Source organism: Pseudoliparis swirei, chromosome 6 (genome assembly GCF_029220125.1).
Source record: "Pseudoliparis swirei isolate HS2019 ecotype Mariana Trench chromosome 6, NWPU_hadal_v1, whole genome shotgun sequence".
Lineage (NCBI taxonomy): Eukaryota > Metazoa > Chordata > Actinopteri > Perciformes > Liparidae > Pseudoliparis > Pseudoliparis swirei.
The window spans coordinates 13,510,660-13,538,411 of NC_079393.1; the positions used below are offsets into that span (position 1 = coordinate 13,510,660).

Sequence of the window (27,752 nt, forward strand, 5' to 3'; positions counted from 1 at the left end):
TGGCACACAGATACAGTTCTGATTCCAGTTTGCCAATGTCCTGAATGATAAAAGGCAGATGTCCCACTGAGGCGGAGTTTGTCAAGCGATCATATGTTCACATGTTGCTTTTAGTTTGGTTGCATTTGACTTCAAGAAGGGGATGTGTGCTTACTGGGAAAAGTGCTGCCTGAATATTTCATGCTATAAATATGCTAAGTGGTTTATAATGGTCCCTGGAGGCTCTTCAGAATTCAACATAATGTCCACGCCATCCCTCCCATGTTTCCTCTCACTTTGCGCCCCAGGGCGAGAGAGCTGCTGAATGTTTTCTCCACCTAAACTAATTTTTTGTTAGAAATAATGACAGATGGAAAAGCCCAGCATTCACTATTTCAACATTATTGCACCTAAAATCATGAAGGTTGATCAAAGAATCATTTTTGGAGATAAGAATATCCAAAATGTTTGTTGAAAAATGTCATTATTTTTTAAGCTCAAGAGTTGACTTAATGCATATATTTAAAATGTCAACAGAAAATCTAATGTGTCATGCGAAGGGTTTTCTTGGAGTGATGAACTTGCATTTAATGGTTTAAAAATCTCCATGAGCTCATGCAGTGTTTTTACCCATCGTTTTGGTTTAATAGCATCTTTTTGGATTTGATTCCCTCTCACAGCTCTCATTAGCATAATTTCCAGCAGCGGGCAGCTGTTTTCAGCCAAAGTGCTCTAAAGACTGCACGCTGCAAGACATAGCCACTCGCTGGTTAACTTAGTGGAGCAGTTTGTAGCTAAAGAGGTAGGTGGAGACCAAAACAGAGCTAAAAGTGTAATAAAAGTGTCAAAAGGTAATCTGGTGGCCAAATGCACGACTCTAAATAAATAGTAACGTTGCTCCGGATGTTTAACTAAACAGATATGTTGTGTTTACTACAACAACAGCTTGCTGTGCTGCTCATTAATGGCCTAAATTTAAAGCAAAACAACATTTTGCTGTGGAGACTCGAAGGCGGTGGTAAAGTCATTTCCGACAGTGACAGAAAGGTTTGTGCACAGCGAGTAGCTTCCTGTACATTTGCATACATTTACTTTTATGTAAATGTACTTACTGCCCCATGACTCTTTTTAGGATTGCAGAAAGGCTTTTTAGTCTAGTTTTAAAATACATTTGAAAAAGTCTGAATAGTGATAATAGCAAAATCACATATTCAAATGTTGTATTAAACGAGCGAAGCTGACAGTACACTGATACTAGGAGTACCACTGATGCCAGGGAAGTCATGTGAATATCTTGTGCTGTGCTGAGCAAAATGTGCAAGTGAATTATCTCTTAAATTGCAGGAAATCATCCTAACTCTGGACAGCCTCCAGTGACAGAGAGCCTTTTGGATGTGGTACCCAATTAGTCAGCTTTTCAACATGGATTATCAGCCCACCACATGCCAAACACTGACAGTCAAAATGTCAGCAACTAAAATATCTCCCTTGCATAAGGATCGATGAAATCTGCTGAGTGAAGGGATGAATCCGACAAAACTGCTTCGCTGGTACTGTGGACTATTTTGAGCCTCTTCTTTTTTTAAAGACCATACTGCAGAGGTATGTGCTGGTTACGGTTTCTCATCAGGGTTGCTGTCAGATCTCACCACGTGCATAATCCCACCCATTTTAAACAAAGCTTCCCCTTTAAGTGCAGAATGGCAACATTTGATTTAGGAGTCTTTTCCTTCGTAGTTGGCAGTTGTCGCTGAGCCGCAGAAAAAAGGCTTTAATTAAAGGGATTATAGGCCTGTGGTAAGAAGTCACATGACAAAACATATACTTCTTGCACTAAAAGCTTTTTACCCATAAGCCTCTACTGTGAAAGGGCCATTGTGTCACATTTTAGGCACAACTCTATAAGCACAAATGCTATATAATATTCATTACTATGTTTCTATTAGCGTATAATCACCTAAAACTAAGAATTGTTCAACATTCACATCTGCATCTGGTGCGGGTCGTCTTCATGGAGTCCGCCATGTTGCTACGGTGGCTCTAGTGACACTTTCACGTGTTTACATGAGCTGAAGGCCACCGTAGATCTCAAAAACACGCCTGTGAAACTGTATAACAGAGAACTAACTGGAGTTTGTACCTTTTTCCAAACTTGTTCATTCTATACCACCAGACATGTGAATACATGAACAATACAAAGATTATTGTCAACAAATATCACATAACAAACTTCCTGACTGTAAATGTCCCGAGGGCAGTCAAAAGGAGTTTGGGCTGCGTGTACATTGTGGTCGGAGTTGTGATTGGTGCTTTAGCTTTATCTTTTTATTTTTCTTATACTTCTTAACGCATAGTTCACAGTGTAGAATAATCTTATGATGAAGTTTTTGAATGTTGGGGTTGGATCGGTTTGCCTTCAGCCTTGAGGCAGCTCATTTCAATCCTTAAAAGCTAAAGAAAAATGAGGCTCATCAGGGCATACACACTTTACATGAGTCAACAAAGCAAGTTGTTCCTGTTTGCAAATATTGTTTTGACAGACAAATACCGGCCGATGTGAAAAGATAGTCAGATTCTGACTGAAATGTCCTCTTGATGGGTCCCCAGGGCTATCTATTCGGTCCTTCCATTGTTTCCATCTCCCCCCACTTGTAACTCTACACTCTGTGCTGTGCATTCCCATGCTCCGCCAGCCCACGGTGCTTCTTCGTCGCTCACGCTTTGTTTAAATGTCATCAGACTCTCTGGTTCTAGTGGCTTTGCATTTTTCCTCCCAGTGAATGCATTCTTGTGTCACTCCCATGAAGCAGGTTGGACTGGTGTTGAGGAAGTCCGGCACAGAGATGTGAACAAATATGTGATGTTGAGGGTGCCACCTGGGTGGAGTAACTCTCATGAGGTATTTTTTATCTCATGATCCGAGGTCAGATTTAGATGATTGGCTGAGTAAATAACAGTTTCATGAGGCGAGGTTACATCTGGAAATGAGCACATGCAGCCCATGGCTTTGTTTACACGACGGAGAAGACTGGTCCATTTGCTTTTTTACTCGCTATGTTTAAAATCCTCTACCTAGCAGCAGACGGTATGACCTTATTTTAAAACCGCAAGCTGCCCCCTCTATTGATATTAGTGTAAAAATAGACAGCAGAGTAGCGACATGAAATGGTTTAAAATCTAGAACAGACGGCAGCACGCTATATTTAGACAGGACACAATTGGAAAAAAATGCCGCGTGACATTTTAAGAGCTCGCCATTGAAGCTGCAAATGCCATTTCACTGTCGTTTAGTCCATGCAGTATTCATGTGCCCCCTAAGATCTCTGCTGATATCTGAGGGATTCTGGCCACTGAGAGTGACTGCCAGCAAATGGACTATGGCACAAAATATTGGTTGAGCCTGAACACTTCATTACTCTTCCTCGTGTCAGTGTTATAAGCAATGAGGGATGAAAACTGTTTAAGAGAAAGACAGAGGCTCATTTAGTCTATAAAGTGCCGCAATGAACACTGAACAGCTTCTTGATACATACATGAAGTAGCATTTTAAAGTTAACAGCGAACGTCGACTTAAATACTCCGGGAATTCCTATCCTTCCTTTCTTACTGCAGCGGATTGGAGTAAGCTCGGGACACAGAATGATCCGTCTCTCTATCCACATCCAAGGGTTCGTAAACACAAAAACAGCCTGTTGCTCATTCAGCGAGGTGGGGACTGTGTCCAAAGTTGTTCCCTCTTCCAGCAATGGAAATTGCAATGGAAAGATGCAAAGTGAATGTCTATAGCCTGCACGTGTAACGACTCGTGTGTAGACCCAAATGCACCCTCGACTCCAGGGATCCTTGCAACTTATATTCCAAACTCTGGAAACGGCAGGCAGAGTATCAACAGGACGAAGGGCTGGTAGGTTCACGGGGAGTCGGACTAGCGGGTTAACCTGGGACAGGCAGGGTCGGCAACAGGAAATCCATCTAGAAACAAGTGCTGGAGAGTCTGGCATAGAAAAGGAAGAACAATCTGGCAAGGTGTGTGAGGCAGGAGACTATAAAGGGATTTGATTAGTGATCAAAGACAGGTGTGTGAACAGGTGAAGGAAGTCAGACTGACGAGGTGGGAGTGACTGAACCACAGAGTGAGGAGCAGAACTGTGACAACAGGTGTGTGAACAGGTGAAGAGAGTTAGACTGACGACGGGGAGTGAGGAGGGTATGGAGCTGAAACTGTGACAGCACGTCATGTCACAGTGACTGGGGACTCCAGGGGGTTTCGTCCAGTGTTGGTTTACACCAAATCTCCCACTTAACACCTGATGGGGGTTTGGTGCAGTTTCACATGTTTTTTTCTTTACACGTAGGTCTCTCTCTTTCTTTTCCCCACATGGTGAAGTCCCAGCAGCAGTATCTGTGAGTTTGGAGTAAGTGCCGTCCTCTACAGAGGACACTCCCTCCAGGGGAAATTCCAGCTCAGCAGCGCTGCACATCTGAGTGATGCAGCGCCCGAGGCCAGACTGACTGGGCATCTGTCTGACGGAGACAGCTCTGGGCTCAGAATTAAGGAGGAAGCCCTCTGTTTGAACATGCAGTGAAATTCCTAAAGAAGTTGTTCCAATCTGAGGCTGTTTGGAAGGAGAAATATAACACAGTTGCTTTTTTGTGGGTTTGTGGACCGATAGAAGTTAGGGATAACTTCAGTAATTTCAGGTAAAATAATTTTCTTCAGGTTATATAACAATGACAGTATTGATGGTAATATTTTACATTCTGAGAATCGGTAGAAATAGAAAACAAGGTGGGGAAAAGAAAATCAGCTCCAATGTCATGTATGTGCTTTAGCTGAAGACAGAGACCATTAGCTTACAGCTCAGCTTAGAGACTGCCTCTGTCCAGAGTTAAACTATTTGACGTTTGACTGGCAACCAACAAATGATGACAACCCTCCGGTAAGCAGTCCGTCAGTGCCACATGAGCACTTCCTGTCTGACATCCTGGTTCTTCGCCACACCCTGACTTCTGCTTTGCTCGGCCTCATTTCACCAGCCCTCCACTCCCCTCAACCTCTGCGGTTTTACATCAACACATTTACATTGGTGGCTGAAACAAAGCTAGATTACGCGTTGGCCAACACGACTACAAACTAGCAAACCTTAACTGGAGTTGTTATTCCATTAAAGCACCGCAAGCCTTTCTGTGAATATGAGCACAATGACTGACTATCGCTCTGCTAACAGAGAACGTTGCATCTTTCTTCTGATTGCTTCCGAAACAAATGCATGCTCTAGTGAGATGAAGATCTTAATGACATGAGTGGTGCTCATAGGAAAATGCATTCTTCATTCAGGAAAAACATATGCTTTTGTCCAAAGGGGCCAAATATCAACACAAAATGAAAATGTCCTATAGGTGCTTTAAATGACTGTTTATACCTGTGTTTACAGACTATTTTACATCATTTGTGTCTCATCAATTTGCAAAGCACAAACTGACTTTAGTCAACATGGAGGAACCGTGGGCCTTTATTATCAATACAAATGTATAATATTATTGGATTTGAAGAGATCGCATATTTATGATGCAGACGCAGCCTCAACAGTTACAAACGATGGCCGATGTGTTTTTACAGTAACTCACACAATACCATTTTCAATAAAAGCTGTTGATAAGTTCACTATTCCCGCTGCCCACATCCTCCATTTCCATGGCAACCGCTGTGTCTTAAGAGAAAGGCTGAAGATTTTCAGGATGGATGCAGAAATTAAACGATAGATGAGAAGTAGACTGTGAAACAATATTTTAAACTTTCTTCCAAAAACTACAACTCTAAAGGACAAGTTGCTGTGGAAACATCCTCAGTGAGTTGAATAAAGACCGAGCTGCAGATGTTCCCCTTCAACGTCAAGTTTGAATTTGTGTTTCAGGTTTCAGTTGTAGAGACAGAGACCGAAACGACTCTTGACAGCTGCAAGTAACAGACAAGTAGAAAGTGTCCCGAGCCTTTTACTGGAGGTGGAAGTCTGTGTCGTAGCAACAGTGCAGTGAACCACATCAAAATATGTCTTGCTCTGTGAAAGTAATGACCTCTGGCTCTTTAAATCGCTGGAACTGTACAAGAAAAATACTGTTCATAAAGGAATAATTACATACAACATTTTTGTATCAGTTACAGTCCCAACACTTGTAAATACTGGACACATTCAGGGACGTAGACACACTCAGAATATGACCAATACACACTTATTCAATTCTATACATCCATATATTTTATATTTACATATTTTTAAAATTGCTTTTTCAAGACAACATTCAGTGAATACTAGCTCACTAGATCGTTCTAAGGATACAGCACCTTAAATATCACATAATATAAACCATAATGTTGTCAAAGCAATACTGTGAATGTTTTTCGCATCAGTTCCAGTAGACATAAGTTGAATGAGAACGCACAACGCCAGTATGTGTGGAGGAGTGCAACATAAAAGTCACCTCATGGGCTTCATGGCATCATTAAATGGAAAAAACGCTTTTCACTTTTAGCAACATTGAACTTTTATTTGGTAAATATTGTAAAATAACAGATAGTGCATGCATGCTTTCTTCGAATGTTTAAGAAGGAAAAGTTTCCTCACAGCAGCATTGTTTGGCCTCAGACTTCTCCCATTTCTGAGTTTCTCCCAGTAGACGGGCTGGGCTTCTTTTCCACAGTCAAATCCTATAAATAGCCGCTATTTCAGAAAGCAGAACAATAGTCTGCATGGTTTTCCATTCATGCATTCCTGGCACCGGTCTGAGGCGTCTCCTCCCACTGCCTGTTACTACCTGACTCATGTCCATGCACGTCCACTGTATGTAAACAGTTCTGCAAACACACACACACACACAGACACACTTTTCATTCTACTATTTTTTTCTTAACTCAGATTTTAACTGATGTGAAAAAACGTACTTATTACAATAATAAAAAGCACTGTATAAATGTGTTTAGCAACCACAAGGAACTTTCATTTAATGTTTCCGGGCACCAGTGTTGCTTTAGAAAACCTCTCAATTCACTGCACCTGGGTCTGATAGTCTTCTCCTTCCAGCAGGCACAGCATGAGCGCCTGGGTCTCCAGAGCGGCGGAGCGGGGGGAAGCTCTGCTCCTGACTGAGCTCTCCTCGTCCCACTGAAGCCTCCCGACTGCAGGTTGAAGGCGCGAGCAAAGCCAATTACGGTTTGTCAGTGTTGGGATGGTCCCACTGGAGTCAAAGCAAACTGGGGTTGTTGTGGTGGCATGGTATAACTCTCAACCACCGTAGGCCACCAGCACACCTCAAGAAAACATTTATGTTCAACCACATGTATTGAGGGATTCATTTGGGCATTTCTTGTTTTTTCTCGTGAAATACTGGCCTCTAAATTATCTATGGTTATGAATCTGAAGAGGAAACTAGAATTACCACCTTGCGGTTGATTGCGTCTGTCAAGTTGCAGTTTACATCCATGTCGGTCCAAAATGTCATCACTTCATCATTTTATACATTTAGACATGACATTTTCATGAGTAGCAAAATAATTCTTGAGTTCTGGATAGAAATGTGTTTGTGAGGTTACAGTGACCTTTGACCTCTAAAATGTAATCAGTTTGTGCCAAATTTCCTCAAGGTGTTCCTGGGATATTGTGTTTACGAGAATGGACCTGATAAGAGAACTGCTGTGCCTCAGGCCACGGGAGGCCATCAGCATGTGATGGAGTACTGCAGTGCACTGATTAATTGTAAAGCTTCCACACACCTGTGAACCAGCCACACAGGTGTTTTCACTTGGACCTTGATCACCTCAGGACTGTGTGGCTCAAAGACTAAAATGGTAAGAACTGTCCTTTAATAATCAAGGTCATGATAGCCAGCTTATTGAAAACTTTTTGTTTCAGTTTAAAAGGTGAGACGGGACAAGTATACCATTATTGTTATGAATTCTTTGAGTTTATTTATTTCAGTTTCAGTTTGTTAAAGGAGCCATAAACCAAAACAAAAATCCTGTGTCTGATTTTTCACTGTTCACAGCACTTTGGTGCAACACAGGATTCCTCCTACAGGCTCTGGACCGTCGCTCCTTGTCTGTCTGTTACCTGCAAATGTCAAGAGTAGTTATTGTGTCACGCTCACAAATTCAGACTTGACGTGGGGACATCTGCAACTCTGTCTCTATTCAACTCACTGAGCACGTTTCCACAGATACAAATTGCCTACAGTTCTAATCAGAGTAATTACATACACCTGTGCAGTTTCTATTGCAGGTTACAGGGTCTCTGAACTAATGATTTAGGTTGGTTTCATACAATTTGAAATGAACATGTGGCTCAGACCACACTAGATTTACATTTCTCATAAGGCTGTTTCTATATATTCCAATCTTTACATACTTCAGCTTCAGTGGGTTTTATAAAACTTTCAGCTTGACGGTCAACGTGTTGCTTCTCCCAGCAGGTTAAGCAGAGCAGCAAGCAAAAGCGTCGGAAGAATTTCTGTGAGGGAGTGTGTGCTGGTCGAGAGGGAGGGAGAGTCTACGATTGATTAAATCCTGCAGTGATCAATTCTCGTTTTTATAGCGGGTTCTTTGGTTGTTCTAACATGAGACGGTTTCAGGTCCTCTGGTTTACTGAGAGGCGAACTGTGAGTCGAATGGACAACAGGAATGTCATACAGTTATATTGTATAACTACCAAAGAATCAGCTTGATATTGATATAAGAAATGTTGCACTACAAATGTCACTAAATCTATGTTGTTTTGTGATTACATGTGTCTTGGTTAACTAAACTAACTCAAATGGCAAAAAGATACGAAAACAGATTTAACCTCTATATAATCCTATTAACTGCATTTATGATGGAACTTAGATACTAGGATTGAGTATCTTAATCAACAGGTCAAACAAGGCAATAAAAGAAATTAACCAAGGAGTACTAGTGTTTCTACAATTAATATATTAGTCTATAAAATGTCAGAAATACTGAAAAAGGTGCGTCACAATTAATCAGTCTACGGTGGTGTCCCCATTTGTCGGGATTTGTCTGAAACCTCAAAATATTTAGTTTACAACGCTATACATAAAGAGACACAAAAAGAAAACCTTGCTTGTAAACTGACGTAAGCAGTTGCCACTTAATATTCTGTCAATTGACTAAATTGTTCATCAACTAATCAATTCAGCTCTTATAGCCTTGATCTGAAAGATATAATAATAACCTTATAAACCGTCTTACATGTTAAGTTGTTGTTTTGACCAGTTTTTAAATGTTCAGTTTGGTTCAAAAACATAACTAGCTCATCTCCTTGACCTTTACATGTCCTCATGCTGCTGCGGCTGTTTTCAAAACAGAGCAAACAGCTGCAGAAAGACCTCGCAGCCTTTACACAAGATTTGTTTATCATCCTGAGCTGTTCCACCCCGTCATCATCATTAAATTACGTGGTTTCATTACATCATAACCAACGCAATACCTCATCCCAGACACGCTGACACCACGATAATCCCATAATACATGTTGGAAGCATATTGTGCAAACATCACATTTGCTGGTATAACTTCACCAAAGTCATGTTAAAGGACAAGAGCTGCAGGGATAATTTGATTAATGAGCAACTATTTTCATTCATGATTGATTGTTTTAAAATGAATCGTTTTGAGAAATAGTAACTTTCTAGCCAGTTTAGATGAGCAGATCGATACCACGTCCGTACAATAAATATAAAGCTACAGCCAGCAGCTGGTTAGCTTAGCATAAAGATATGGCACATTATGGAAATTAACAAGAATGCAAATAAGTATATTTTTCAAAAATACACATTCAATCTTTCAAGCTTCCAAAATATGTGTGCGAAATGTTTGTTTTGCATCTTTGAGTGTTGGACTGTTGGTAAAAAGCATGACAGCTGAATATCATCCTGGACTCTGGGAACTTGTAATGAACGAGTCCCACATTTTATAGATAAATAGATTGATTCAAAAAGTAACATTAAGGCTGCCAATGAGGAAAATAAGTTAGTTCGCTCTGATACCGTCTGCACACTAAGTATACATTGTTTTCACTTCATGCATCGTCAGGTTTGACTTGTTAATGGAGATGCTATTCCATCTACAATAAAATAATACAATACCTTCGTTGGCAGCTGGATTCTCGGAATTTCAATCGCCGGATCGAATGTGAATTGAAAATCCATCTTGTTAAGTATTGTGTTTGTGTTCGGTAATGCAGAGCACGGACCAATCAGAGTGAGGAGCTACTGGCAGCTACAGGGTGGTTAAGTGTGTACGAGACAACACAGAGAGGAATCTGGAGGAACAATGGTGTTTTTAAGACATTAGTGTAGGTGCTGCAACAGTATCAGTTATATCAAAGAAAACAGAGCATCTCTTCATCAAAAGAGCAAAAACGGCACTGAAGGCCTTTTCTAAAAGGAAAACCTATTGTTGCCTTCTTTACCGACAGATGGTTCATCAAATCACCAACCAAGTGTTCTTTTTTTTAATAGTGCCTTCCCTTTTCAAACAGTTAATGAGGGCTTCTCAAATTGTTGTTTGTCAAACCACCTGGCAGGTTAATGCAGCAAAGTCTTACACTGGAGCAGCCTATATTAAGCAACAGCATGTTTGCCATATTTCTAGATAAACCACTTAACAGATAAAGCAGTTATCAAAACAGTTGGCAAATAATTAGTTGAACATTTGTGATCAATTTAGCCTCAGCTAGTTTCAGCTAAAATAGTCTTTAGTCGCATCCCTGAGACTCAACAATCATCCCAATAAAAACAACATAGCTTTATTGTGGGCAAATTATACATCAGAAAATAGCAGTGTCACTTTAAGGAGCACGCGCACACACGGGGCCGCATGGGACTACTGGAGTGATTCTTCAAGTTGAGCAGACCTGTGATGCCGCTGCCACGCAGCGCCTCTAGGGCCGTGCACGTGCCGACAGAGGACAGAGGGAGGTGGGAGCGCGGAGAGAGGACGGAGAGCAGCCACTGCGCGTGAAGGACCAGGTCAGTCCGGATCGGCAGGAGTTAGAAGAAGAGGAACCTGCTCACCGGGAGCCACGAAACTCCAGCGACGGAAACATGCGATTTGACAGAGATTTGCGCGCGCTTACTTCACTTTTGCCTTCGCAAACACCTTCAGGGAGTTCACGTGTTCCTGCGCGTCGACGACGAGGCAATGTTTAGACGCAGATTGCCGGCAAAAGCCCCGCGGAGTTTGGACGTGTGTTTCGTAGCTTGACGGCGTGTATGAAGACGAATTAGCGACGAGGAGCACCGCGAATGTAGTCTTCAGGTGGCAGAAGCGAAAGCCTGTACCTGCCGGTGTCTTCCCCCGCGGCCTCTCTTCTTCTGTGTGTTTTCGGTTTCTCGCGTTGCCGTGTGGATAAAGTGAGGCGAGGATGCAGGTGAAGAAGCAGCGAGACTCGGACCGGAGCGGCGGAGACATGCTGGAAGGAGACGGCCTGCGCAAAAACCCCTCATGCTTCTCTAATATCAAGATATTTTTGATATCGGAATGCGCCCTCATGCTGGCCCAGGGCACCGTGGGAGCTTACCTGGTGAGTACAAGCCGCGCTCATCGCGCAGGACTCGCTCGTGTCCTCCAGGTTTCGCTTTCGAGGTTTCGGGCATAGACGAAGTGACACGTCGCAAGTCATAGCGGGATTCCTTTACTGTAACTGACAGCCTGCAGGACTCATGCAATGCTGCCCGGCTGTGCCTTGTGTGTAATAGTTGTGAGAACATACAATGTTGCTTTTGTGCCATGGTCGTTTATCTTTATAGGCTTTATATTTATCTATTAGGCTGTCACAATTCAAACTGAGCCCTTTTTTCAGTCGTCCAGGCAGCAGCAGCTAGGACTGACCAGACAGCTTTGCGTGGCATTGATATTGGTCATGTTCTCATATTCAGAAAGGCAATAGTGGGCTAATTTTACCCAAAATGTCATTCAAGGTCAAGGACCCCCTCCCATGCCTCTTACTTCCTCCTTTCTTTTTTGTTTTGTTTTACTTACTTTTAATTTACAATTTGAATTACACTTAATAATCAGTGGGTTATTACAAATAAGATCTTTTTTAATGTGCCCTCTTATAAACCCTCAACATGTGTATTTTTGTGTTGCGGTTGCTTTGATAACATCAACACGTAGACATATTTTGTTCAGAGACTCTAATATAGATTTTGTGGGACAAGGCTCTGAAGTGCTCCCAAATATTCCTGTAAGGGTCCCAAAGGAGCTCCGCGGCCTCAGATGACCACGTTAAGTTTTGCGTGTTTACTCTCCAAGAATAACAGTTTTCTCAGCTTGCTTGCAAGTTGCAATTAATAGACTAAAGCCTGAATGCAGGGGCCATATTAGGAGTGGAACATCTTATCTTCTCTGTTAGAGGACCTGCTGAGCATCAAGCATCCCGCAGCTCAGAGCAGCGACGGCAGCTCTGAGTCAGTTAGGATGATTTCCAAAAGAGGACTTCCTCTTTATTGTTTATTTAACAGGGGCATTTGTTCTGCTTTTTTATATTGCATCAGCTTTGGACACCTGTTCAACCGTTTGAACAATAAAGCAGGTGATGCTTTTCATTTGTTTACTTATGAAAGACCACATGATGCTTTCTGCCATACTTTTGTTCGTCAACACAGCAGAGCTCATTTACATGGTTGTAGGTAAGATGTTTGGTGACAATCTGGTAAACTGGCGTTGACCGACAGGCTGTCTCTGATTGGATGATGTGACTTAAGAGTGCTTGCTGACAGTGAATGGCCAAAACTCAGCTATCATGGACCCCATTACGTTCTGTGAGCTGCTTACTGTACAAGACACCGAGCAACATGCTGGGCGTCCCTCCTCCGAGCAGCCTGGCTGTCAGTGAATGCTCAGCCCACCTGCACGGACGAGTACCCCAGAATTACAGATTGAAGTGGCATTGTTTCCACATTAATTTTGGGTTTTCTTCAGAAAGTCTGCTGATTATTTAGATTAGTTGATTATCATTTTGTCTAAATTGTAAACAAAAATGCTAATCGCCATCACCGGAGCCCATAGTAAAACAATTTTTGTCCACACAGAAGTCTAAAACCAAAAGGTATTTAGTTTACTAAGATGTATGACTATGGAACAAAGAAATGTTCTTCTACTTAATGAATGACTGAAATGATTACTCAATTATTAGATTATTTTCCTGTCGATCGACTATTTGGTTGTTTCAGCTCAATTGGACATTTATTTCTCAGAATTGCAGGAGGTATCACACGAGCAAGCGATTCAATTCCTTTATTTACAGCTAATACTTTGATTGTGGTTCTGTATTCGGCACTATCACTACAGAACAACTACGATCAATAGGTATACTATACACCTTTAGTAAATAGGTGTATGTAGATCAGAAAAGATAAGTCCAGCAACAGAAAACTATGTACAGATATTATGGTAATTTACTATTTGTCTCCTTTATCATGTTTGACCTTTTTCTAGCCAAAAGGGCAAACATGCCACCGTGGGCACTGCAACGTTATTTTTGGCATTTATTACTGATTTGACATGATTCAATCATGCGGCAATAATAAAGATAATCTTTGGATCGAGATCTAGCTGATCCCAGAACCATCGTGCCATTGATGAGGTTTTACACAAATTACAGTTTTCTAAGCGGTTTCATTTTACCCAATAATAAAGCTACAGGGACAGATGTTTCCATCACACTTCACTGCAGTAACTCCATCAGATTTTAATTGCCGTTTATACAATCAATGAAGCCCCGAGAAGCTTCATTTGAGACTTCTGTGTCTGCAGGTTTATTTAAAATCCCCGATAAGAACCAATTCTGCCATAGCAGAGCTCAAGCTGCAGAGTGCAACTCACACCTGAACCTGAACTGTGTTAGTCTCGCTGAGCATATGTCAGACTGCAGTAGCACTGAATCAGCTGAGCTTTGTGGGAGGAGCCCAAATAGTTTCACAAAACCCCATTGTCATTTAAAAACGCATAAAGAGATATCAGCATTAAGCGCTGTGATTAGCATTTTATTTCTTCATTCGTTAAAGTTATTACCGACATGTCAATATAAAAATGTCTATCACCCAGGTCATTTATTATTGCCTTACGGGCATTAACGGAGTATCAAGCGTCAGGTGCCGTTGAGAACGTGGCATACGTTTAAAAATCAAAAGTGATAATTGTGTTTTAAGAACAGTCCAAATTATTTTGGGTGTTAAGCATCAATAAATATGCAATTTATTCAAAATCATCTTCACTGTATGTGATGCATTTCTTTCTGCACAAACATGCATTAACTGAAAAAGTTCACTCTTTAGAAAATGTGGCAAGAAGGTGACACTGACTGCTGCCTTCACGAATAGCACCAGTCCTACATGTTCATGTCGGCGCTAAACCTTAATGTGATGAAGTGGATGTTGGCATTTAGCTGCATCTTAGCAGCTAGCTGGTAACACCGACCCCGTCGGTACCAAAACAAAGTCTGCTTAAGTTAGGATCCCTTGTGTTTGGATAAGACTTGTCCTTCTGTTGGGTGACGCGGTGTTCCACAACATGACGATGTTTGTTTTGTTGCCATGCAACAGATTAAACATTTCCCCAGTTTGAGTTATCTGGAGAGAGTGTAGCTGTGACCACTGACCAGAATGCAATCCACTCGACTTTTCCTATATAATTTGTTCTTGGTGTATTCCTCCTGGAAGACTGTTTGAGTCGGACTGGAAGTGCATAAACATGTTGAACCTGGAGACGAGGGCTCAACTCATCCAGAGTGTTTCCACTGCGCAGCTGATTGGATGGGCTTTGATTGCGCTGCTCTAATTGTTGCTACAGTGTCACCGTCTGTGTCGAGCCGAAAGGAGCTCCAGTGTCAACGGGTCGTTGGGGCCCGGCATCGTTTCTAAGAGAAGGATGATTGGTGTAAATGCTGCCTGTCCAGTATGGTCACATTTAGTGGGAGAGAGCCACCCGTGGGGACATCGTGACTCAGCCTGAAGTTTTCCATCAGCTCAACGTCACCAAAAGGACGCTGGCCCGAACCGCCGCCAGCGATCATCCTCCCCAGTCTTTGAAGTGTAGCGAAGGAGTCACTGCAGCTGTTCCCAGAGCAGCTGCGGAACGACCTGCTGTCATTTCTGCTTCTCAGAAGTCATTACAAAGCAGACGGGCTGTCCAGTGTTTGTTTATTTTACAACATGTCATCACTTACTCGCCGGTTGTGCGTTAACTATTGACCTGAAGGGGAAATACTGTAATGAGCAATGTCGGATAGCATTTGTGGTATCAGTAGGGACTGAAGAGTAAAGGTTTTTAGCAAAGGGAATTAGTAAAAACTTTAAACTCTCAAGAGATTGCAGTGTGTAAAACTCAAACATAATGGAAAAGGCAAAAAGATACAAAGTGTTGACACTGACGTCAAAAGTGGATAACACGTACTGAATGCAACAAAAAGTGGGAGGAAAAATGACAATAAAGGAAACTGTTACTTATGAGATCTAATATGTAGCAAAGTTTGTGGGAAGAAAACAATTACGTTTGATGAGTCACCACCGCATTCGGCCTGCATGACGTCTCAAAGGTCATTTCCCCTTTTAAACACATTCTGATCTAATCCACATCAACTGTTTACATTAAATTAACCCAACTGAGCATTTTCCAACAGCTGAACCACAAGTTGATTCACCAAGCAGTGAATACACGCTTTCTTTCTTTTTTCAGAGAGAAGTTTGTGTTTGCAATTTTTTTTATGGTTGTGCTTCGTCAAAACTCTGATGGCGCCAGTGAGGAAATGGAAAATGGTGATGCCCTTTCAAGGGCAGTTTGGGACCGATCTGAAAATAGCTTCATAACTATTTCAATGTGACTCTGTGGTTCACATGGCAGAGAAACTGTTCCCACACAGAGCAACACGGCTCTGCTTTATAACAGATGGATCATAAAGTCTTGAACTTAAAAATATTTTGAACTTCAGGTATCAGCAACTGTGTGCTGGGAGGTGCTGGGAGGCTCCAGCTCTTGGGTAGATGACAGCTGGTGAAAGGGAGAAGTGATGAGCTGTTCAGCTGAATGTTGCTGTGCCCGGCTAATCAAAAACAGGCTTGTTTCCAGGGAGGAGCCGCTGTGTGGAACATCTTGTTGTTCAGGATATTCCAATGAAAAGCTTCATATTAGAACTTCTGATGAACACATGCACGGCCGCTCCAGGATTATAGGCCCAATTTTCCTGGCTGAGATCAGAGCAGATCTGATCGCGTTCCGGTCACAATGTTTCTTTACCCGGATGGTACATCCAGACACAGGCTGCATGTTAATGCTAGGTGTGAATGGAGTCATGGAGTTACAGTTCTTATGATGCTCTACATTGATAGATCATACGATGAATTATTGTTTTTCATTTGGCGACGTCAGATTCCAACATTCTTGGTGTTGTACTTGTGTTGTAAGTTTTCATGGCTCTGGATTGAAGTTGTGTCCTGTTGTTTTCAGGTGAGTGTGTTGACGACCCTGGAGCGGCGGTTCAACCTGCAAAGTGCTGACGTAGGCGTGATAGCCAGCAGCTTCGAGATCGGGAACCTGGCTCTGATCCTGTTTGTCAGCTACTTCGGGGCCAAAGCCCACCGGCCCCGTCTGATCGGCTGCGGGGGCATCATCATGGCGCTCGGCGCCCTTCTCTCAGCTCTGCCCGAGTTTCTGACGAAGCAGTATGAGATCGGGAAAATGTGGAGGACTGAGGTGGGTCGGGACGTTTGCTCCAACACCAGCAGCGCCGACGCCCAGCAGGCTGAAGACGCAGTGTGCAACAACAGGACCAACACCAACATGATGTACCTGCTGCTGATTGGAGCCCAGGTCCTGCTGGGTATTGGAGCCACACCAGTGCAGCCTCTGGGGGTGGCCTACATTGATGATCACGTGAAGAAGAAAGACTCATCTCTCTATATAGGTGAGCCACTTTCTTAAAACTGTGTGAACAAAATGTAAAAAAAATCCAAATTATACATAATCTGTTGGGAAAAAAGATATATATCAAAGTCAGATATCCCTCTGCTGAAGGATGGTTTGATCATCTTTAGCTGTTCAAGATAAGCAATGTTCAAGGTAACATGATTATCACACTGGAAATTAAAAATCTATTTGCTGCAGCACATCTCCCAAGGCAACTCAAACCGGCAAAGTGTAACGACAGCCATGAATGTGTGTGTTCGTCAGGTGCAATGTTTGCACACTTTGAGTCCACACAGTGTGTGTGTGTGTGTGTGTGTGCTCTTCTGCTGCACACTGTGCCGAGAACAGACCTGATCACGTGAGTGCCAGGTGAGCAAATCTGGGCGCTTTTTTAAAATCTCCATTCCAGCAGTTTCAGTGGCCAGATGTGGGTTGAATGTCTCTGCTTTGCTCAATCCCATCTCCAAGGCAAGAAGCTGCTGATGTGGCTTCTTCGAGGTTTAAAGGTGCATTCAAAGTGCTTTCTGTGCAAAGTTCTGAATACACAATGGCTGTTTAGGGGATATGTATATTTTCCATTTCAGTATGCCGAAGGAAGCTTTAATGCTGGGCTCATGAAGCCACGGAGGTCTTTCACTTCTATGGATCTGTCATATGTTACAGGAACAACCGCCCAGTGAAAGATGTGAATGTAAAATATCATCTGCACGGAGAAGGGCAACATATGTAACATCACTTGTGAAATGTGTTTATTTGCTTTCTTGCAACAACAACAAACAAGATCGATGCCACTCTCGGGACATGAGAGGATATCAATCGTCTCATCTATCTTTTGGCATGGAAGCAAATCAGCATTTATATCGTCAAAGCAGTTCAAACAGTAACTTTCACCGGCTACCGATCCTGCATCGTAAATCTTTTTGATTCAAATGTTTTGAGTTGAGAAGTTGGCTGCAAACGCATGTAACAGGAGGTTACCTTGTTTTGACGGGGCCCTGCCTGTTCAGCCTTTGATGGAGGAGATGAGGTGTGTCTGCATAGTGTGTGCTGTTTGTTCTCAGCGTGGCGCAGAGACAAGGAGAGCCTGAATAGAGGATGAGTTCAGGCTGGCACTCACCCCTTCTCTGATGATACATTCACATCAGTGTGAATGCCTTTTGTCACTCAAATACAGATGTGACCTGCGGACAGTGCTCTGTAATCTCGAGCCCAAAGCTGATGTTCTTAATTGCCGTTCATTGTGTTTATTTGTCCCAAACATGAGCTGTTTTTACGAAAAGCACCTCAAGCTTTGTTTGAAAAGGCGGTGGCCTTTTGGCAGCATCGCAGTGGGTTGAAAGCAGCTTCCAGTGGGAGGTGGACGGCGAGCGATTGATTGAAGTTGGGCAGTCATAAGGGAGCCGGGATTTGGTTCTGTCCTCCTCTGATAAGCTGCAAGGAGAGTTGCAGGAAAAACAAGCGGTGAGCAGCGAGGAACAATGTGGCATTGAGCCGCTCAGCTGAGCGTCCTAATCCTTCTGCTGCAGGCCTGTCATGCGCCCGCTCTGCATCAATGGAGGAGATTGTCTGACTCTCTGAGATTTGCTTTCACATACTGGTAATTTATTTGGAAATTCATCGGTTTGCGTCAACAAGTTCACAATGAAGATGAGTTCACATTGTTACAACTGCTCTTATGTCATGGAACATTAAGTCTTTGTCTTGGCCAAATGTTTGCTTATTTCCTGTATGTTTTGCACACGTTCTGTAGGCTTTGTCTTCGGTCTTATTTTTATTTCACTATAAATACTCCTCGGGAAAAAGTCCCAAAGCATGACATCGATACTAAATAAAGATGAGATTAATGTAGCGTTATAGTGACATTGACACATGACAATGAATGTACCCTTTGTAGTGGTTTTATTTGGTCTCTACAGACACGTTTTTGTAGAAGATTTTAAGGGGAATTTTTTTAGTTATTTAAAGAAGACGTTTATGAAAAATTAGAGAGGGTAACATCTTTAGGAATCTGAGACTAGGAACCTGGCGAGCGTCTGATAACGGCTGCAGACAGAAGGAAAACTTCCTTGAGGCTCTTATTTTCATACTGCCGTATTACAAGTGTGTAAATATTCATGCAATTTGGCATGCAGACTCTTGCACAGCTTTAAGAGTTGAAACCTTTCCAAGCACTCGATGTGAGACAGAGGTGACAGTATTCATGTTGCTTTGATTCCCTTTAATGATCTGATATCGCATAATATTAAGTTCAGCCCAGGTGAAGAACGTCGTGTTTAACCCCGATACATGGCATCAAGTGTAATTGAATCTGCTATTTTTCCCACAACTGTTGCCTGCTGCCGTTTTCAGAGCACATTTTCACCTGGTGATGAGGTGTTATTGTTCAAATTAGAGGCCGAGCCAAATAGTGGGGTCGTATAAGGCTCAGTCATTTCAAATTCGTGTTAAAGTTTGGTTTTCACTTCCAAGTTGAAGTTTAGGGTCTACAGAAAAATTTGAGTCCGAGTGTCAAACACACAGATGAAAAATGGCCTCTAGGGGGCGCCGCAAAATATGTAAACTGCTACAACTTTTGATTAGATTATCCAATTTTAACATATGAGGTATGTATGGATTCAGAATTAAAAGGAGAAACAGGTATACCAAGCATTTGGTGACCAGATAAAAATAAATACACTTTTATCCCAAAATATTACATGGACACAAGCGAAATTATGCTTTTTTTGGAGATAAAGTCTGGAAATGTCCTCAAAGTTGCTATGAAACATGATTTTTAAAGTTATTGTAAATAAAGGCTGTGTAATGACTCGACTGGATTTAAGATTGGTGTTCAGAATATCCCTATAGCACAAACATACTTTATGGGAAAGCTTTCATTGTGCTGGAAAGCCGGAGTGGGAATTTGGAAGATTTTTTCTGCCACGAGTCTTCGCCATACCCACCTGCATTGTCATGCGAAGGATCCCTCAACTCCTGTACGAAATCAGATTTGTTGTTTTACATCCTGGGGAATCCTAAGAGTGGAGGAATATCTGACAGTGAGGAGATAGTTGCACCAGATCTTTATGATTTCATTGTCATTGATGGTGGAGCACTTATCCATTCACTGCCTGGCACGACTGTCCAAGGGAAGACCTTTGAGTCCTACTTCGACAAGGTGTTCTGCCCAAGAGTTCAACGTGACCTGAAAAGATCAAAACGAGTGGACATCGTCTGGGACCAGTATCGTGCTTTGACAATCAAAGGAGGAACAAGAGAAAAGCGAGGATCAGGCACCCGACAACGCATCTCTGGCACTGCCAAAGTCCCAAGAGATTGGCAGGCATTTCTGGCAAATGAGGATAATAAGACAGAACTGTTTTCATTCCTGTCAACTGCGCTTGTAACAAATGGACAGTTCCCAGATGACAAAGATGTCTACATAACAGCAGATGATTGCGTCCATCATGTTGGAAACAGTCCTCCAATGGATCGCTGCAACCACGAGGAAGCTGACACTCGTGTCCTAGTGCATCTTCTCCATGCCCTCCAAACAGCATCAGTTGGGATGGTCTATACTGGAGACACAGATGTTGTCGTAATCCTGCTGAGTAATTTCCATCATATCAAGGCTTTGAATGCAACTGCAGAAATCTGGATCTGCTTCAAAACTGGAAAGACATCAAGAATGATCTCCCTGAACACTCTCGCCACAAAACTGGGCACAGAAACATGTAAAGCCATGGCTCTCTTCCACGCATTCACGGGATCAGACAGCACATCTTCTTTCAAGTTCAGGGGTAAGCGATCCTGCTGCAAATTGATGCACGACGTTCCACACTTGACAGAGGAGTTCGCAACCATCATTGAGACTCCATTCCAAACCTCTCCCAGGCTGAAAGAAGTTGCAGTAAACTTTGTCTGTAGGCTGTACTCCAGTGAATCAAATGAGGAAAATGATGTTGATCTTCTTCGAATGAGGCTATTCTCACAGAAGACGAGGGATGTTGAAAGAATCCCCCCAACAATGGATGCTTTGGATCTACATCTCAAAAGGAGTGTCTTCCAAGCAAGCATCTGGACAACAGCCCACATGTAAGTATGCACCTGTATGGATTTGAGTACTATATAATCACAAAAAATCCATGCATTTATGTATTCATTCATTTAGGTCTATAATGCCTGACAACAACCCCACTGACCATGGGTGGAAAGAAGAGGACAGCAAACTTCTTCCCATTTGGACTACGATACCACTTGCCAAAGACGTATTACAACTAGATGTGAAGTGTGGTTGTACAAGTACTTGTACAAGTCGACCTGCCAGTTCTCGGTGCAAGTGCATGAAGGCGAAGTTAAAGTGCACACGTCTGTGCAAGTGCACATGTCAGAACTTCTAAGACTGACATAGAATAAATCAAAGAAGTAAATTATAGTTATCATTGTAGAGTGAAGTTCTCAGAATAAATGTTAGCCCTATGGTCCTCTGTTCATTTTTTGAATGCCAGAAAAACTATTGTTTATCTTCTTATTGTTATTGATTTACTTTCTTCCAGATATAAAGTTCTTTTGTGAAAATTTCTTGTGAATAAAATGATGGCTTGTTGGCTTGATTGATTGATTGACTGACTGAAAAAAGTTGAGACACCTGATCCTAAATCAATACATAGAAAGTTCATGGCTGTTACTACATTTTGCGGCGCCTCCTAGGGCATAGAATAGAAGAGTGAGGAGCATTTCAATTTCAGTTTAATCACCACACAGTCTTGACTTGTGAAATAACATTTAAAAGAAAAATTCCTTAGCAACTGTGAGGATATTTTCAGACTATCTTTAAAAAAGCATAATTTCGCTTGTGTCCATGTAATATTTTGGGCTAAAAGTGTATTTATTTTTTTCTGGTCACCAAATGCTTAGCATACCAGTTTCTCCTTTTAATTCTGAATCCATACATACCTCATTTGGTTAATCTAATCAAAAGTTGTAGCAGTTTACATATTTTGCGGCGCCCCCTAGAGGCCATTTTTTATCTGTGTGTTTGACACTCGGACTCAAATTTTTCTATAGACCCTAAACTTCAACTTAGAAGTGAAAACCAAACTTTAACACCAATTTGAAATGACTGAGAAAAATTACACATGCATCCGACCCCACTAAAATGGCCAGGTGGAAAGTGTGTGCCTTTTGGCAGCGGCCGGCCCCGCCCTTTACGAGTATGGCGCTGCAGGGCGAGCCGAGAGGCCTGGAGAAGAGCCATGATTACAGAGCGAGGCAAGAATGCCAACCAGCCAGCCATGAGGTGGGTCTCAGTGGGCCGGGCTGCACATGCAAACCACACAAGCCTGTGAAAAACCACTGGTCCAGAGGCTCCGGCTGCCTGCCTCCACTGTGTATACTGCAGCGGACATGACTGACTGCTGTATAAACGGCTGTAAAACACACTCGAGCCAAGCTGACTTTTTGTCTGTCTGGTTAAGACATGTTCACCGTCATTCTTAGGATTTTTTCCAGAGTGTGTACTGCTACGTGGTACACCTTCTTAAAAGGAAGTACTTCAGCGTTTTAAATGCCATCTCCAAATTCCATGGCATGCTGTTTTGGATCGCTTCCCGAGTCTAGACGTAGGCACTCGTCTCTGGCCAAAGGAAATAAATATGATTGGACAGATTGCGTCAACAGGATCTCTGTTCCCACTGCTCTATGACCTTTCACTATCCACTGCTAATTCCGGCTCTTCCCAAAGGACCCCAGCATAAATATACTGTAGGACACACGGAGAAGGGTTTAGAGCTGGCGTCGTGTATCTGACGGCACCGACTCCACCCGCCTCTCTCTCCAGGTTTCAGAAGCTTTTTAACAGCCTGGGATTTCGTCCTAAAAATCTAATGTGCAGTACGTGGTGCATGTGGTAAAGTACATATATAGGGGGGACTGAAAGTATGACATTAATGAATTCATCTGTGTTGTGCGTTTTTCTGCAAATTCCTACAGATTTGGACCTGTGGACATGGCTTGTTAAATAATAAATGTATGATCAGATTTAATAGGGTGCTAATGGAGAAGCGCAATTAACGTGCCATTCTCTAATTCAGCTTCTTGCACTGGCAAAAGACACACAGGTGCTGAAGTTGTCTAAAGTCTTAATTTCCTTTTTTTATCAGCAATAAATGTTGCCTGAAGCATCGTGTTTAAGTTGTCCGTCCATATGGACCAATCAGACCCGTGAACACGATTCTGTAGCTCGGGAACGCCCGGCGGGAATCGGACTGAACTGATTGGAATTTGGTGGTCAAAAGTCACTGTGACCTCACAAAACACATTTGTGGCCATAACTCAAGAATGTATATGGTCTTGCCATAATTTCGGTATGGCAAATGTCTCATAGGATAAAATAATGACATTACATTTTGGACAGACATGGATGTAAACTGCAACTTGACGGGTTGGTGGAGGCGTAACGCCGTGAGGCGGTAGTTCTAGTTTCATGCTGCTACAGCGTTGTAAGTAAACATTGTGCTGCAAGGTGAATGTCCTGCGCTCACGACGGTCACGGGAGCTGCTGAAGTCTGTAGACACCGAGGCGTTTCAAGCTAAATGCTACTGTTAGCAGCCTGAAAGGCTCATGGTGGAAATGCTGCTTTGTAGCGAGTCATTTTACCATCTCAGTTTAACTTGTGAGCATTCTAACATTTACTCATTTACTCATTTACTCATTCATTCATTCATTCATTCTCTCTCTCTCTCTCTCTCTCTCTCTCTCTCTCTCTCTCACTCTCACTCTCACTCACTCACTCAAACTAGGAATGACAGACTAGCTGTGGAGAAACACAAAGGCCTCTTATTCCGTTGTGGTATGAGATGACTTCCTCTACCTGCAGAGTAAACTCGTGTTCCTTTCATATCTGAATGTTGCTGCCAAACCCTGCTTTGTGTGCCATTGTCATGCCTTAGCTCTGTATGTTTTCCTCATGGTATGTTGCTATAAATGTAGCTTCAAGCCTGTTCTGAAAACCGATTGCAGTCGTCGCAGTGACGATGGTCTCTGAGGGATCCTCCAGAGACTCGTCGACGTTCCTGCTAAAATGCTCTGCCTCCAAAGAGTTGCTGCAGTAGGGCGTTTCTATAAGCTACTTAAACTCGGCGCATGTTAATGTCATCTTGAAGGATTAGATTCTAAATGGGTTTTTCCGTCCCTGCCATAAGCTGCATGCTGAGTTTGCATCGCAACACCAGTTTGTTTTCTCTCCAGATGGTAACCGGCGTTGCAGTAAACGTTCATCAGCCAGCCGCTGCTCCTCTGCATGACTCTAATGACCCGCGCGGGCTTGTCGTTGCACCGCGTGCGACAGGAAGCTCGACTGTCTGCTGTGCGTCGCGCTGAATGGCCCAGAGGCGTCCCGTGCTTCAGGCCCTCCCCCTGCGCGGTTACCTCGGCTTGGCCCGAGAGGGGCGGGAAGGCGCTGAGATTATCTTGTGTCCAACTGGTCAACAACATGCTGCTGCTGTCTCCAACCTCATCAGTAATTATCCCCAAATACACTCGAGTGTCACGTAACGCTGCCGGAGAGGAAGGGAGCTGAGCAGAGGTCGACTTCAGCACTTCAAAGCGCTCTCATTTTGGTCAATAGGAAGTCATTGTGATCGACGACGAGTGGCTGCCTCAAGTTAAAGTTCAATTCCATCTGAGCAGGGAAAGTTATTTAATTTTAATCCGCTGTCCTTCCTTGTAAGCCAATGAGGTAATTGCTCAGTCCTGCCTATGAATGAGGCGGAACACACGGAGCTAATTTGTTTGCCGATGAAGAGTTGATTGAAGACTTGTTTGTTTAGACTTGGTTGCAAAGCATGAGAGTGTTAACCTCGGAGGGGTGTGGACTTGGTTGATTATTCCATGCCCACATTAGTGCTGCGTGTCAGACTGGACAGTAGCTCTCGTCATCTGGCTGCTTGTCAGAAGTGAATCACCGCCCCGAGTCAATCTGCTGTTTTTGTGGGATAGTCTTGCAGTGACGCTGTAATTATTCCAGTGTATGTTTAGCTACAGTCTGTAAGCTGCCGTCTGACTGGTCGGGTTCAAGATAAACATCCAAAGTTTTCACAAAATCCCTCATCTTGTTTTGATTTTGACAGCTTCCACACAAAATAGAGGAAATTAGCAGATTTCTATTTACTTGTTCCAAATATAAAGTAGTAGAATTTAGAGGAGTTCGCTTGGGGGAAGGGTGGATAACTTATCAGGCTTTCAATAGGTCTTTATTTTTGTAAAACTGTCTAACTAGTCTAAGAGCAGAAATCTGGACTTGCCCGACACACGACGTTCACTCGGATATCTTTAGGAAACCGGCCTCTGCATGACGCATCTGGAAACCCTTCAAAGAGGATTTTTAAAGCTCCACTGATGATGGGCCAACTTCTCAGGCCTGATGAACCTTTCATCCCTCAGCTGGACAAAGAGGGAACTGAAAAAGTGTCAGTTTGTAAGCCAGTAAATAGGTCAGACCTCTACAGGAAATGGATCAGTGTTGGAGAACTGATATGAAACCCTCGTCTGTCTCACCAGGGCCTGCAGAGCCGTATGGTGAAGCTCCTCGATGGTGCCATGAGCGCGTTTCGTTTTTCTTCTGTCAGATAGCCATCTGCAGTATTGGCCACGAGGCCCAGCAGCCTGAAAGGTGCCACACGTGGCGCCCTGCTCATTGTGGTAATATGTCGATATATGAGCATGGTTGTGGCACCGTTTCCTCCATCGTGAATCCCCTGTGGCTTCAGTAAAGCTCACCGTGCCACTATGGCGCCGCCTCCAGGCAATCTGGGTCAGGCTCTGTCACTGCTGATTAAAAAGGGGATCTTTTTCCGGTCACCCAAGGGGGGGGAGGAGCATGGGGATAAGAGGTGGGTGGAGACGGATAATAAACACAGTAGCATTAGCCAGCCGTTGCCACAGAAACGGTCCGTTGTGAGGCTGTTTTTATTTTTACGATATGTTTGAGATGCTCAGTCCTGCTGTGAAGGATGCAGCTGTCACTCATCTCTGCCTGATCTTCAAACCACACAGGAGCTGTATTCCTGTTTGTACATACCGCAGCTGCCCTTACAGAGTGCATTCAGTTGCATGCAATATGGTTTTAATTGGGACATACTTCTTCCTCGTGACATTGCACCTTCAACTTTGATGCTTATTGTGGTTATGAATAGCCAGAACGTCAGCAAAATCCGACTGGATGCAGTAGAACATCCTAGTATTGTTGTCGTATTGCATTTGACGCACCGTGTCGAGACATAGGTCTCGCCATACAGTTCAAATTGCACAAGCGGTTTAAAACTCACACAAATGGCCTCTGGTCAGCTCTTGTCTCGGACATACAACAAATGAGCAATTTGAACTGTATGGCAAGACCTGACCTTGGACAAGGACTTTGCTCAGGAAATCCCAATTCCTGCTGTGCTCGTGGCTTTTCCACAAATCCCACGCCTCATTGATTGAGTGGTGTGTAAATGGTTGCTCTCTGGGCTTCTAGGATTACTCCGAGGTATGTTCAGCACTTAATCCCCATATCACTGATGGCGAAGAGTGAGGGAAAACAGTGCCTAATTAAATGGAGTCTGATCAATAGGTGGCCAGTAATTATAATTAACCGTTTGATTAAATAAAAGTTGACTGAAGCGATGTGTAAACAGAGCGTGGTCCTGTTAACAGTTCAGCTGAGTTCTTCCAGTGTTTCCATTCATATATTTTCATCACATTCATTCAGTAAAAACCTAAAGGAAAGGTGAGATGGTTTTTGCCTTTGTCGATTAAAAGACTTAGACATGCGAACTAAAGGAGAAGGTAGCCGGCCGGCCACGTTTAGCCGTCTGTCGTCTTCACCTTCTGAAATGACAAAAACATCAGCTCAAACTAATAAACGATAAAACCGTGAGAAACTGGCCAAAAGGTCCAAATGAAAGTTCAGGCTGATTTTCCCTCTTTGGTCTGGTGTTTGTTTTCTGTTTACATGGAAGCACCGCTTTATATTCTCCAATGGTCTGCTTTTTAGAAGTTCAGAAGGACCAGTAGAGTGGTTTCATCGCTATGTAAACCTAATGGTATCACGTCAGTTATCACAATCCCTCAGTTTATGCATTACATAGCAACGATTAAAAGTGCGGTCAACTTTTTTTATTCTTCAAAACACCTCCCACGTGTTTCCTTCCCCATCGATTCTCCTCTCAGGATGCAGCACAATTACTGCCCCATTATCCTTGGCAGCAGGTCTGATGTCGTCCGATCGTCCGTCTACGGTGCGCCTGCTTCTCGCATGTTCCCGGAGAAAGGAGGGAAACGGGCTGTTGGCATCTCTACCCTGATCATGAGGCCAAGCCACCTGCTGAAGAAGCTGTTCCCAGCTGCTGTCAAAGAGTCCCGGACCTCTCTGTGCTCCTCGTCTTCCATGGAGCAGCTGCGGCTCTCCATCAGAGAGATGTTTACGCTCTGGACTTTTGCCCTTTCTCCTCCGTGCCTTCATCCTACCACCCAACTGCCCAACAATGGAGCCTGTGGGTCGCTGCGTCTCGGCTCCGAGCAAACATCTGAGGCGGGATTACAAACAAATCACTGTGGCAGGGCAGAAAGACAAGCCTTCGCTCTGTTCCACTGACTCCGACCCGCGCCATCTATCCGTCCTTCGCGCCCCTCTGTCGCCGACCCGGTGTTAACAGAGCCGGCAGTCTGCTTCCAGCATCGCCTCACGGCCCTGTTGGTGTAGTCTCATGGCACAGGAAGAACATCATTATTGTTGTGACGGCAGTCAAAGCCTGCAATACGGTAATATTATGATATGTATCTAGAAAAGAGCTGG

At 43.2% G+C, this 27,752-nt stretch overlaps 2 protein-coding genes across 2 annotated transcripts in view; both read left to right on the top strand.

The window, feature by feature from the left end:
- Positions 1 to 10,827: 10,827 nt before the first annotated feature.
- slco3a1a (solute carrier organic anion transporter family member 3A1a) overlaps positions 10,828 to 27,752 on the top strand; it is a 35,522-nt gene continuing 18,597 nt past the window's right edge. Inside the window, exons 1-2 of the mRNA XM_056415740.1 lie at positions 10,828 to 11,554; positions 16,477 to 16,933. Of these exons, the coding sequence (XP_056271715.1) occupies positions 11,396 to 11,554; positions 16,477 to 16,933 (616 nt within the window). The 5' untranslated portion in view covers positions 10,828 to 11,395. The remainder of the gene's footprint in view (positions 11,555 to 16,476; positions 16,934 to 27,752) is intronic.
- On the top strand, positions 18,357 to 21,521 carry LOC130194691 (uncharacterized). The gene is made up of 2 exons (XM_056415742.1): positions 18,357 to 21,009; positions 21,086 to 21,521. The coding sequence occupies exons 1-2, from the start codon at positions 20,402 to 20,404 to the stop codon at positions 21,312 to 21,314; spliced, it is 837 nt and encodes a 278-aa protein (XP_056271717.1). The 5' UTR covers positions 18,357 to 20,401; the 3' UTR covers positions 21,315 to 21,521.

Coding starts and splice junctions, on each gene's coding strand:
- LOC130194691 (XM_056415742.1), top strand. CDS start 20,402: ATGGATCGCTGCAACCACGAGGAAGCTGACACTCGTGTCCTAGTGCAT. Junction 21,010..21,085: donor ATCTGGACAACAGCCCACAT/GTAAGTATGCAC, acceptor TCATTCATTTAG/GTCTATAATGCCTGACAACA.